Source organism: Notechis scutatus, chromosome 2 (genome assembly GCF_049901735.1).
Source record: "Notechis scutatus isolate UNSWTSFEM ecotype Mainland chromosome 2, rNotScu1.2, whole genome shotgun sequence".
NCBI classification, from domain to species: domain Eukaryota; kingdom Metazoa; phylum Chordata; class Lepidosauria; order Squamata; family Elapidae; genus Notechis; species Notechis scutatus.
The window spans coordinates 120,730,929-120,744,920 of NC_142010.1; the positions used below are offsets into that span (position 1 = coordinate 120,730,929).

General features: G+C 39.5%; 1 protein-coding gene across 3 annotated transcripts in view; it reads left to right on the forward strand.

Annotated features, from left to right (window-relative positions):
• The window catches only part of SDK2 (sidekick cell adhesion molecule 2), a 419,219-nt gene that overhangs the window by 313,071 nt on the left and 92,156 nt on the right, over positions 1 to 13,992 (forward strand). For all 3 annotated transcript variants that reach the window (XM_087956031.1, XM_087956030.1, XM_087956032.1), the window contains exon 3: positions 6,356 to 6,462. In XM_087956031.1, coding sequence (XP_087812157.1) covers positions 6,356 to 6,462 — 107 coding nt within the window. The remainder of the gene's footprint in view (positions 1 to 6,355; positions 6,463 to 13,992) is intronic.

The following is a 13,992-nucleotide window of genomic DNA, read 5'->3' on the forward strand; positions in this document are numbered from 1 at the left end:
ACTGGGGTGTCATTGAAAGGATCTAAAATATACAAATTAAATTGTAGCGCAACATTAGAAGTACATTTGTGAATTATGACAAACACGTAGAAGCAGAACCTGTCATTTTTAAAAAATGATATTTCGTGATATACTGCTATTTATTGATTTGGAGATCACAATAAATTATGGATATTTTTAGAAACCAAGACATTACTATTTACTTTTATGAAGGAAGAATAATAAATAATACAGTTTGAACACAAAGATTTTTTTTAAATGTAGCTATTAGTTGCACTACATGAAAGAAAGAAAAAATAAAGAACAGAGAATGTTTTTTTTTCTGGGAGGAGAGACAGTTTGTTATGGTGCTTTGAAGATACCAGGATAGAAACCAGGAGGCTGTGAGTTCTAATTCTCCTCAGGCATGTAGCCAGCTTGGTGATAGAATAGAATACTTTATTGGCCAAGTGTGGATTGGACACACAAGGAATTTGTCTTGGTGTAAATTCTCTCAGTGTACATAAAGAAAAGATACATTCATTAAGAATCAAGAATCATAATGTAAAACACTTAATGATAGTCATAGGGTACAATCAACAATCAAATCATACTAGGAAACAGTCAAGGGATGGGTGATAAGGAGTGGTGAGAAGATTAACAGTAATAGTAGTGTACACTTTGTAAATAGTTGAACAGTGTTGAAGGAATTATTTGTTTAGCAGAGTGATGGCTTTCAGGAAAAAACTGTTCTTGACTCTTTTTGACTCATGCAGTATACAGGTCCTCGATTGAAGGCAGGTGGGTAGTAATTGTTTTTTCTGCAGTCCTAATTATCCTCTGAAGTCTGTGTCTGTCCTGTTGGGTTGCAGAACCAAACCAGACAGTTATAGAGGTGGAGATTGGCCAACTTGGGTCAACTGCTGTCTCTCAGCCCTAGAAAAAAGGTAATGGCAAACCACTTCCCAAAACCTTACCAGGGAAACTGTAAGTACAAAAAAAGAAAAAAGAAAAGAAAAGAAACACCACCCTGGAATGAAAGGCATAACATAAATGTAAAGGAATTTGTAAGTTAAATTTGGTAAAACACATCTTTTGGAATGGAGTAAAGTATTTAAATTCTGATTTGAAATTCTATAGCCAGGTATAGTGCTGGTAGTATAGAGTAATATTAGAATGTAAAAATAAAGGATTCCATGTCAGGATAGAAAGGTCTTAGCTATAGACCAGAGGTTACCAAACGTGGCAACTTTAAGACTTGTGGACTTCAACTCCCAGAATTCCATGCTGGCTCCCATAAACTATGCTGGTTAAGGTATTCTGGGAATTGAAATCCACAGATCTTAAAGTTGCCAAGTTTGGAGGCCCCTGCTATAAGCTATCTGCCCACCCACTCACCCCTTGATGAGAAATAAATTTCCTTACTTAGGGCAGATATCTGATTCCATTCAATCAAGGGAGCCAACATACTGCCCACGATGCTTACTCTTTTGGGTGATTTATTCCCTATATTAATTTCTCCTTTATATTACTTCAGGAAAAGATATTCCATTCTCTTGCTAATGAAAAAGGAAATGTAGGATCCTTGCATTCTTCTTTGTGGCTGTAGCTGAACTTGAGACTAACGAGATGATGAACTTGTATAGATGATCCATGGCAACCCAGTGTTTGACGAAGAATAGTTGTTATATCCCAACGGAAAGAGTAACAATAGTGTGAGCAAAGAGTGTATGTGCCCATTACTTTAAACAACATTATCTTGGTCTAACAGGCTATTTCTGACATTTCAAACAATGGCTCTTCTGGAGAGAGGTAACAGCTGTTAGTGCCTCTTGCATATTCTTGTCCATAGCAACCTAAACCACTAGCTGTCACCTTGGTGCCTTGAAGCAAGATTCCTACTATTTTCTGAACTTCAAAGCTTCCAAATGTGCAGTGGCCATGTGGACAGCCTCCATGCTAATTCCAGTAAGGCAGAAGTCTGCCTGGCTCTGTTGGATTTGCCCTCCTTATTCACAGTTTGAGAATGGTGTGGTTTTGTTTTTTTACTGCCTTTTTGCTGCCTGCAAAATGGCAGCACTGCGTACATGGAGGAGAAGGAGTGTCTCTAGACTTTGAGGCAATCATTAGATAATCACCTCTCATTATTAAACTTTAATTTAAATTGTGTAAAGAACAAACAAACTCGTATCAAAGGAGCCTCTGGCATTTTTCAGCACTTGATTAAATTTGAGGGTGTGGGGGTTGAAAGCCGTGTAGATTCTTTGACTTATTTCCTCTGAGTTTCCATCTTCTGGTTTCTCTCATTGCTACAAGGAAATAATATGAATTATTGCTCAAGACTAGATCTTTCTTTTCAGATGGATTAAATTAGAAATATAGATTCAAAACTCTTTACCCATTGCCCCTCCACAGCGTGCCCCAAATTTATTCCTCATTGTTTCCCTTCCTCATTAATTTTTCATCAGCATGTTCATACATTTTCGTCCTTAATTCTTCAAGTTTTCCAATTCTGGGTTCTCATGTGTAATATGTAGCTTGTCCATCTTACTGTCAATCTTTAGAAAACTGTCCCTACATATTTCATTGTGGTACAAAGCAGAATCTGCTAAATCTGAAGTTCATAGACTGTAAATAGAGGTTCAGAAGTATTTCTAGTAGAAAATTATTTGTGTGACATTAGTATTTGAACAACATACATGTTCCTTTCCTACCATTGATGTTCCAAAAAGAAGACTAAGACTAAGACTATTTTTCATTTTACATTTCCCTCTTCTCTTACTTCAGTGAGAAATGTTTGAAAGGGAAGGAGGGGTATAGCTCTGGTGGGACTATCATCATGACAATTTCACAGAATACAAAGAATGACCAAACAGGCAATTGTCCTCGGAGGGTATATGAATTTGAAAATTCAAAGGTAGAGGTGGATAAAATTGCCCAAAATAATTGTCCATTGGCATAAAGCTACTTCAGAGCAATGCAATAAAGCAGTATGACAATACTAATCAGTTTAATATAATTCTACCTAGAGCTTAGCTGCTTCAGAATGATTCTGTTACCCACTCTGAATGAACACTAGGATAATTTTATATAGAAACAGGAATATTATGTTAGATGGACCTGTAACAGTGCACAGTGATTGTTCTTCCCTCCCTCCTGTCCTTCATCCTTCCCCTTCAATGAAAATACTATGGGATTATCTACCCTGAAGGGAAATGATCAGCTTCTTTGTCAGGAATCAGAACCTTCTCATTCCATGAAATATATTTTGTCCAATGCATATATTATTCAACCTAACTCCAGTTTTGTACACCACCGCTTACAATATAAAACATAGATTTTAGTATCCATATAACTTATTCATAAAATTAAAGGTAAATGTGAACCTTTTAAAGAGGTCTAATTTGAAAAGATAAATAGAAAGGTATATAAAACACAAAGTAATTAAAAGCCAAATGAAAGTAGCAAAAACAGGATTACAAAACCTTGTTAAAAACCTTGTCTTCCCCTTGTATAGGACCATGAGGAAAGGCCCTTTGTTGTTGCTTGCCAGCTTTACAAGCCCTAGTAGCAAGTCAAAAGATATCACATCAGCAGGTTCATGAGGTTGAGGCTCAAAGCATCCAAAGCTCAGGCTCCTTCTTTGAATTGGATCTGGGAATGTTCTAGTAATCCAGTGTCAAACTGGTGCCTGGTGTCAAACTGATTCATCCCTTTAGGTCCATCCAAGATGCAAGAGGCCATGTTTTACCTTAATTAAAATGTCTGAAACATTTTATTTTATTTATTTATTTATTTATTTATTTGATTTGTCAATCGCTTACAAGATACAGGTGTAAGAATAAACATAGTTTTGAATACATGAGATAGATACTTATAAGAAAAATAAAAAGAAACAATAGGACAGGGACGGTAGGCACATTGGTGCGCTTATGCATGCCCCCTACAGGCCTCTTAGGAAGGGGGTGAGGTCAATAGTAGACAGTCTAAGGTTAAAGTTTTTGGGGTTTGGGGAAGAAAGCACAGAGCCAGGTAGAGTATTCCAAACATTAACCACTCTGTTGCTGAAGTCGTATTTTCTGCAATCAAGTTTGGTGCAGTTAACCTTGAGCTTGTATCTATTGTGTGCTCTTGTATTGTTATGATTGAAGCTGAAGATAGGACATTTGCAGATAGGACATTGCAATGTATGATTTTATATACTATATTTAGATCAGACTGAAGGCGGCGTAGTTCTAAGTTTTCTAGGTCTAGAGTTTCAAGTCCGGTGGCATAAGGTATTCTGCAATGAGTAGAGTGGAGAACTCTTCTTGTGAAATATTTCTGGACTTTCTCAATTGTGTTAATATCAGATACATGATATGGGTTCCAGACTGATGAGCTGTATTCAAATATAGGTCTAGCAAATGTTTTGTATGCTCTAGTTAGTAGTGTGATATTACCAGAGAAGAAGCTATGTAGGATTAGATTAACAACTCTTAATGCCTTTTTGGCTATGTAGTTACAGTGGACTCTAGCACTTAGATCATTAGAGATGAACACTCCAAGACCCTTGACAGAGTTTGGATGCTCAACAAGGTCTTGACTATTTAGCTTGTATTTTATTTTCTGAATTTTTTTGCCAATATGCAAGACAGAGCATTTATTTGTTGAGATTTGAAGTTGCCATTTGATTGACCATTCTGATACATAGTCAAGGTCTTTTGGGAGGGTAGTAGTATTGTCTGTGGTGTTGAATAGCTTTACATCATCAGTGAAGAGAACGCAGTTGCTCTTCATATGATCACAGAGGTCATTTATGTAGAGTATGAAGAGAGTTGGTCCTAAGACACTGCCTTGGGGGACACCACTGTTGACAGGTACAGAATTTGATAGGACACTCCCAATTTTGACCATTTGTTGTCTGTTTGATAGGAATGCTTCTATCCAGTTATGCAGGTGTCCAGAGATACCATAAGATTTTAGTTTTAGGAATAGTTTGCCATGTGCCACTGAAAAGAAGGCTTTACAGAAGTCCATGCGGATTGTGTCTATTGCTTTGCCCTGGTCGAGTTGTGTAGTCCATATGTTTTTGCAGTGTAAGAGTTGCAGATTGCAGGATAGTTTTTTTCTGAAACCAAATTGTTTATTAGAGAGTAGGTTGTTTGTCTCTAAGTGGAGGATAATGGATTGGTTAATAATTGATTCCATGACTTTACAGGTGATGCAACATAAAGAGATTGGTCTGTAATTTTCAACTAGGCTGGGGTCTCCCTTTTTGAAGATGGGGATGACCGTGGCTTGTGACCATAGTTTTGGCAAGGAGCTGGTCCTGAAAGATTTTTCAAAGATTATGCTTAGAGTTTCGGCTATGGGAGTGGATAGCTTTTTAAAGAAGTAGGCACATATTCCATCTGGTCCAATAGATAGGGATGGTTTTAGATTGCGCAGTGCTTTTTCAACAATGTCTTCTGTAAAATCGATATGTATTAGATCATTGTAGTTGTCTGTGGTTTGACTAGGAAGTACTGGGCTTGATCCATTGCTGTTTACAAATACTGAGCCAAAGAATGTGTTAAAGAGTTAAAGATAGCCTCTTAGCATGTGATAAATACCGCATACATTGCTGAAATTAGTTCTTTTTTTCCCCAGATAGGGATAGAGAAGACGGACCAACCAAGTTGGTAAAGACAGCTGCTGAATTATGCTTACTCAGGCAACATTGAATTAAGAAACTCATCTAAAATACAGAGTTGATTATGTAATCTTATCAAAGATCACTTGAATTCTGTATCCAAACTTTTCCCACCCACAAATTTGCCTGCATACATTTTTTGCTCCTTCTCCCACTTTCCCATCCATCCATCCATCCACCCCCAAACTGCCTTCAATCAACTACTCAAGAGTTTCATACCCTGCCTGGAATCAGGCTGTAGAAGGTGGAGTCATCTTCTACATGCTGATCCTACTGCAGCTCAGAACTCCAGGTGACTTTCCTTCTTTAATTGGGAAGGAAGCTTGCCTTATCCCAAATAAAAATGCAAATTATCCAAAAAGTCAAGTTTGCAACAGATGACAACAGATTTTACTCACTGTGTTCTTTGAGTCCTTTGTGATTTTCTTTTTTTGTTCCAACCGCAGAATTTTAAATGATTTTTTTTTATAATTAAAGTGTAATAAGTGAAAATGGCAAGCGAATAATAAAAGCTTATGGGAAAGTAGGCCGTGCTGTAACAACAGAGACAAAAGAAAGTTGCTGTAACTTATCGAGATGCGTAAGTTTATAGTTGGCTTGGCTATGTATCTCTTGGTGTATGTTGTATATTGTTCTATTTCATCATCTCCCTTTTTCCTCCCTCTCTCTCATTCTCTCCCGCATTCTTCTCTTTTTAACAAGGTACATGATCACATCCCTAGACCGAACCCACGCTGGCTTCTACCGCTGCATTGTGCGCAATCGCATGGGAGCCCTGCTGCAAAGACAGACCGAAGTACAAGTGGCATGTAAGTGCTATGAGCCCTCTCCTCCCAACGGTTTAGGAATGTGCAAGGCATCCTTCTATAGAACAAAGACAGCTACAAGTCAGAAGGGCAGCCAAGATTGTCATATTGCCTGAATTAATGTTTGGACCACTTCTTAAAAATGGAATAATGAGATTAAGAGTTTAAAAGGCTTAAAAGGTGCAGAGCACATTATGAAGGACCTCTCCAGAGTGGAAGGAGTACTTCAAGCAAAAAGGAGAAAATTAACTAAGGGGCAAAGCTGTATGGAAGAGCATGTCACAGAATACCAAAGGAAATTATAGCTGATTAGTCAAACATGGGCTTTGATTCTGTGAGTCTGAAAACACTTTCACAAAAGAATCATTCCTAAGACAATGCAGGATAAAGGACAAAACTGCAGGACAAAATTGCTTCAGTTGCAATTTTGTGTTCTCTATTTGGGGGTTTGCCTATTATTACATTCGTGTATGTCATCATTTTATTTTATGAACTTTTGGACAGTTTGGAAATGCATTCACTTGCCCCAAGTTGCTTTGCCATGTTAATCATGAAGTTGCTTTGGATTTCCTTCTGATTGCAAGCAGCCCCTATATTGGCTTCTCCATCAAAGTCAGGAAATTTTGCTAATTTCAATGATAAATTGTTAGGTAAAATGGCTATGGTACGTTATTTAAAAAAAAGAATAAACCAAAATTTATCCTTGGTCACTAATAGAATAATCAGCCAAGATCAGTCAGTTAGTTAAGTGACATTTGGATGATCCTTAATAAGCAAAGTTAAGTGAGAAATTCTGGGGGGCTAAAAAGCTGTTCAATTGAGCCATGCAAAATAGAATTCGCACCAACAAAGTGGAAGAGAAAAGCAGGGAAACTGAAATTAACAGAAAGCCTCTTTCTTAACAGGGTGAGTTATGAACTATATGAAAAGAACATCATCAAACCAGGACTTCTTTCACCTTTTTCAGATCACGATTAGAGGAACTTGCAAAGGACATCGCTCAGCCAACTGCAAAATTTTTAGATATCAGAATCATGAAAGGAATTCTGTAGCTGTGCTCTATATATTAGAAGTCACCTTCCAGGCTTTATCACACTTTATTAATCCTCTGTCAACAATAAGCTGACCTTTGATAGCTGTGCCAAATGATAGAACCTCAAATCACAAAAGCAGTGTCTGCTTCTTCCATGCTGAGAGATTACATTTAAATGTCTTTTTTTTTTTCATTTGTTGCTCCTCTTTTTAAAGCTCTTTCAGAGTGCACATCTTTATTGGTAAAAAATTTCAGTGGCAAGTAAGACCTGAATTTTTTTCTCTTTTCACATAATAGTTTTGACCTTTGGTCCCTTAAGATATTCCCTTAAGGAAGAAAGCTCTTGAGAGTTTGAGGGTCATCAGAAGAGCCTGAAACTGGATGGCTAAATGAACATAAAAGGGCTGAAATAGCTGTGGGAGGCAGTCAGCAGATTAAGGGGTAGGTTAGTATTATAGCACAGTGTTTTTCAACCTGGACAACTTGACGATGTGGCTGGGGAATTCTAGGAGTTGAAGCCCAGACATCATCAAGTTGAGAAATGCTGTTATAACACATTTCATTAAAGTTCGTGGAAATCCAGTTTGAGAAGCTCTTTCCCTGAAATGTTAAATCCTTCAGATAGTTTTTAGCAAAAGCAAGCCATTCTCCTCCACAACACTTTCTGGAAGGCAGGGAAAGTAAACAGCATTTATAACAATTACACCACCATTGCCTGTCGCAGGGATAAGCTGCCCGTATAAATCAGATCTAGTCTCTCCAACATGCAGGCAAGAAGGCTGAAACATTAATGACCAAGCTTCAGCCGGCTGGATCAGGCTGCTGGCACCTCTGGCAATTAGCCTGGGAAATCTTACACCTCGCCGTTGCAGGGTATATTATCCAGGAAGTAAGAGGGGAGGGATTTTCTCTGGGATAAGAAGTACTTTGGAGGACAACACTTTGGAACACAGGAATATTTATAAGACTTAAAACAGCCTTCCCCAGTCTAGTACAAGTAGTCCTCGATTTATGATCACAATTGAGCCAAAAATTTATGTTGCTAAGCAAGATATTGGTTAAGTGAGTTTGGCCCCATTTTACAACCTGTCTCGCCACATTTGTTAAGTAAATCCCTGCAGTCGTTAAGTTAGGAACATCTCTGTTAAGTGAATCTGGCTTTCTCATTCATTTTGCTTGTCAGAAGGTCGCAAAAGGGGATAGATCACATGACCCCAGGACACTGCAAACCGTCATAAATGTGAGCCAAGCACCTGAATTTTGATCACGTGACCATGGGGAATGCTCATCGTAAGTGTGAAAAACAGTCATAGGTCATTTTTTTAGTGTCATTGTCACTTTGAATGGTCACTAAATGAATGGTTGTAAGTCAAGGATTACCTGTAACCTGAGTTTCTAGAAATGTTAGGTCGCCCCACCCCCAAATTACTATCTTACATCCTAAAAGGGACTCTTCTCAGGTTGAAGGTTCAGGATTTCTAGCAGCTTCCTGCAAGTTACAGTCCTTTCCAAAAATTTCAAGCAAAATACGAGGAATTGCAGTTGCAATATATCTACTGAATAGCAGTTAATGGGAAGGGCTGATTTAATCTAGCTACACCAGAAATCTTAGATATGACTTGTGTGGGGAACCTGCAAGCATCCAGGTGTTGCAGAATTACAGCTCTCAGAACCCCACTATTAGAGCTAATGATGAAGAATGATTGGAGTTGGAGTCCAGCTGTATACGAAGGATCGCAATCCTTGAATTAGGAATAACAGAATTGGAAGAGACCTTAGAGCAGTGGTAGCATGCTACCGGTTTGGACTGGTTCAGCCGAACCAGTCGTTAAAAAAAAAAAAAAAAGCCTCCAACGATCAGCTGAGAGGAGGAAAAAAAATCCTCAGACAATCAGCTGAGAAGAGAAAGAAGCAAAAAGCACAGGATCAGCCTTCCCACCAGCCCCTGCACTTTTCCTCTTCTTTATCCTCCCGGGTGATTAGCGCTACAGGCCTTAGCTGGTGCACCAGAGGGCTTAGCTGGTGCATGCACAATCACTAAACCGGGAGTGGAACAGGTAGGATCCCACTGCTGTCCTAGAGGTCTTCTACTCCAGGCCCGCTGCTCAAGCAGGGCAACCTATACCATTTCAGACAAGTGGTTGTACAATCTCTTCTTAAAAACGTCCCATGATGGAGCACCCACAACTTAATTCCACCGAATAATTGTTCTGTCAGGAAATTTCTCCTTAGAAAAAGCAGTGTAAAGAAGCAGGTAGAACACTCAGTTGTGGGGAGGGAAGGCGGGAACTCCCATCCTAGTTCTTTTCAGCACAATGGAACTTATGTTCGTAAATAACTTGGGAGATGTACATGAGGTAGTTCTACATTTATTTCCTTTCATAACTTAATAATCTAAGTTTTCAAAGGGTCAAAACTAATCCTAATATTAGGCAGAGCAAAGGAAACATCGCAGGCAATTAATTTTGTTGATTTTTTTTCCTCCCTTTTATTCTAAAAGAACAGCAACTTATATCTTGTCAGATTTGTTATGGAAAGCCTAGCTGGTGAGATGGTAAAAGCATCATTCTAGAAACTGGGAGATTATAAATTCTAATCTTATCTTAGACACAAAGACATCTGGGTAATGTGGGGGCTGCTCACTTTATTTAGCCCTTTCAAAATGCCAAGAAAACTGCAGAGACCTATCCATACATACAACACCAGATGTCAAGACTGAGTCAAAAATATAAAAACAAAAATATTACAGCTGCATTCATGGGTTTCTTTTTCTTGACGCAATAAGGTAGCTTAGCCAGTCTTGGGTAGGGCCTTCAAGGAAAGCATGGCATCAGCCTATATGGGAAACCTTCTTTTTACAGCAAAAGGCTTAGACTGGCAGCATCTGTCAAATCGACATGGTGTGAGGCCCTCAGAAGCCCAGCGAAGAAGGCTTGCTGAGGCGGAAGAAGAAACTTCAAGAAAGCAACAGTGGAATCGGAATCTTAATTCAAGCTTCAGACATGCTTGTTGGGGCCTCTGAGACTTTCTATGTTCTTATGCACTAGAGCCCAGCTGTGCCCCTGTTCAAAGAGGGATGTCATGCAACTAAGTCTAGCCAAACAATCTCTTCTGCAGAGAACCAGGCATCGGTGAAAGATCAGACTCAGGAGAGCTTCCCAAGTGATAAAAATACTGCTAGGAATTGCACTCTTGGCTATGGCAGTGACATCACAGCAGTGGCACTTCTACCTTGTTCCATTCTCTGTTTCCTATCCTGCTTTGAAGTTACCCCTCTGTCGTTTTTTCAGCCTGTAATTGCAGGAGTTTATGTTGTTAACAATTCAAAATCCTGACTCAGAATTCCAGTAATAATGAGTCACTTCAAAGGTACCAGGAGAAAGGAGAATTCTGGTTCAGGGGGAAAAAAGCAGAACTGATGTATGGGCAATTAACATTCATTGATACACTTCAATATAAAGAAGATAAAGAATGAAGCCTGTCATCTTCTGACAATGTATTCCTCTATCATAGTGAGTTGCTGCTGCACTGTTACGCTACAGATATGGAATGGCAGAATCAATTTCCCTATTGTGGCGTTTACTCTCCTATATTTGCAGCTATAAGAAGATAATTGAAAAAAGGCTTCAGAAAAGACAACTTATCCCTCTGGTGCGTGTGGTTTTGTTGTTTAAGGGCTGTTCTGCCCCAGCTTCAAGCTTCATAATGAAGTTGAATGTGTGTGAAGCCCTGAAATTGGTATCTCCAAAGATATCTCCTTAACTTCCCTCCTGACGTTCCTTATTAGATGTAATCCCAAATTGGGAATCACCCTAAGTGGACTTGGTGCTTCATCAGCTTTCTTCAAATGAAGATCTATGAGCCAATGATCTCTAGTGCAGAAGAAAATTAAAATAAAGAGAGCCGATGGAAATTGTTGGGGAGGAAAGGGACATCTTGTGGCTTTTAGTGTGGAAATGTTCTGCAAAGACTCAAGATTTAGTGTGCCAATTTTCAGGACTCTTTGCCTTTCTGTCAGGCAGAAAGATATTTTTCCTTCTCCTGCAATTGGGAAAAGGAAATAATTGCTGTCAAAGATTGGGGAAAGGCAGATCTATGGGCATCTCCTAACCTTATAAATCAGTTTCCACAAACTGGGGGAAAGTGTTCCAAACGTTAAAAGACAGTTTTAAAAAACTAGCGTTCCTGGGGCCTCAGCCAGGCACGGAGCCTGAGGGGGTTGCTTTCACTTCCACATTTCACCCTTGGCCTGGGCTAAACCCAGCTCTTACAGAGCCTGCCTTAAAATCCCGCTCTCCCTTCCTGTTCCAATTTTGCCATTTCCCCTTCCCCAAAGCAGCCCCCTTCTCCAAAGGTTGATGGCAAATCAAGCAGCTACTAGGAAATTAATCAGGCAGCTGTGGTGCTGCTAATGGCCAAGTCGTTAAAAAGAGATTCTTTACACATTTTTAATTACAGCAATTAAATCAAGTCAATAAAATGTCTGGGTGCCCCCATCCCCACACCCGTTTTGTCATTAGTACTATTATTATTAAAGGTGCTATAAATTTCCTACCCACAAACAGCTGCGGCCATGAGGAGGCCTTGACCTCCATCCCTTCAGCAACAAGGTTGCCGGTTACATTGTGTGAGGAGAAGAAAGGCATCCCGCTGTAGGTACCCATGTCTGAAAGCTATTTGGCCATTTTTAGGGGTGAGCGAGAGTGGGCTTACAAGAGGCACGATTCACAACAAATGTCTACCAGCAGTAGAGGAGAATGCTCTGAATGTAGAAGAGCAAAGCTTTGTTTGCTGAGTCTGTCTGTAAAAGAGAGTTTGTTAACCACAGGTCAATGCCAGTGTAAAGCATGTGAAACATTCATTTGTGTGGCTTTTGCTCTAAAGAATCTGGAAAGGCACCTTAATAACTGCGTTTTAAAGAAGTTTATTCCCCCACTGCAGCTTTTGGCCGCTTCTTGCGATACGATTTTTTTCCCCCCAAGAAGCTATAGAAGGCATGTTTTATTGTGTCAGCTGTGAAGGGTGCTCATTCACATATATAAATTGCCACCTTTCAAAGAACACACATGCAGCAACTAAGAATGGCCCTGGCCATATTACTCCCATATATTTTGCAAGGAGAAAACTGTCATTTATATGGATACCCTTTCATACCTTGTACATGACACAGACTTTTTGGCACTTAGCAATCCATTGCCCCCATCAAAACAGAACACAAAGCCACTTGCCGCCGTGAAAAGAAAAGACTAGGCTTCCAAGGGTAGGAATGACCTGGGTCTTTGGGTTTTGTTAGCTGTGGAAAATTGGAACTTCAGGTTTTCTATCCAGTTTTTGTCCTTTCTTAAAAGAATATACAAAGGGCACATTCTGGTATAGTCTTGCCTGGAATGGGGTGGGTAATTGGCAGTCCAGAAACTGCATGCATTCCCTAAGAGAAATATTGTAGTGCCCCCCAATGCTTTGCTTCTTCTTCTTTTTTTTTAACCAGTTCAAACATAGTTTCATTAAGCTTTTCAGCAGAGTTTCACATTTATTTTATGTAAAATACACAAGCCACTACCCCCACTCCAAAAGCTGAAAATGTTGGGTATGATTACTCCAATAACACCACTGCAACTCTACAGTGGCCCTAGTGATTCTCTCAGAGTAATCATGATAAAACTGAGGATCCAAAGAGCGACGGATAATGAGATGTAAACTTCATTGAGTAACTTCGTACAGTTGTGATCCATCAGGATGTAGGAATGAACTCTTCTCTTCCATGGTTTCAGGCAGGGATCCAAAAACAAATTATGAATAAGCTGCTAAACATTTAGCCATCCATGATTTAGGTCTTCCCCTCTCTGAATTATTGCCTGGTCTTACCTTATCTTGAGGCTACATTCTACATTCTCATCCTGCCCTATCCTAGTCCCATTGACTGCACATATACAGGTGCTCCTCGATTTACAGCAGTTCACTTAATGACAATTTACCATGGCGCTGAAAAAGTGACTTCAGATCGTTTTTCACACTTATGACCGTTGCAGCATCCCCATGGTCACATGATTCATATTCAAATGCTTGACAACTGACTCATATTTATGACAGGTGTGTGGTGTCCTGGGGTCATGTGAGCCCTTTTTTGCCACCATCTGACAAGCAAAGTCAATGGGGAAGCCACATCTAATTAACAACCGCATTACTAATTTAACCACTGCAGTGATTCACTTAACAAACGTGGCAAGAAAAGTCGTAAAATGGGGCAAAACTCACTTAACAAATGTCTAACTTAGCAACAGAAATTTTGGGCTCAATCGTGGTTGTACGTCGAGGCCTATTTGTACATGAATTCCGGCATGCTCAAAATGTGAAAGGTGTCAGCGTTCCAAGTAATACACCCGTAGCAAACAGAACCCTGAGGCAGGTAGATTCTTCAAAGCATCTTTTATTTGGAGATATCATATTGGCACAGACTGGTGAAAACCAACTCTGGGAGTTCCCATGGTTTTCACCTAATT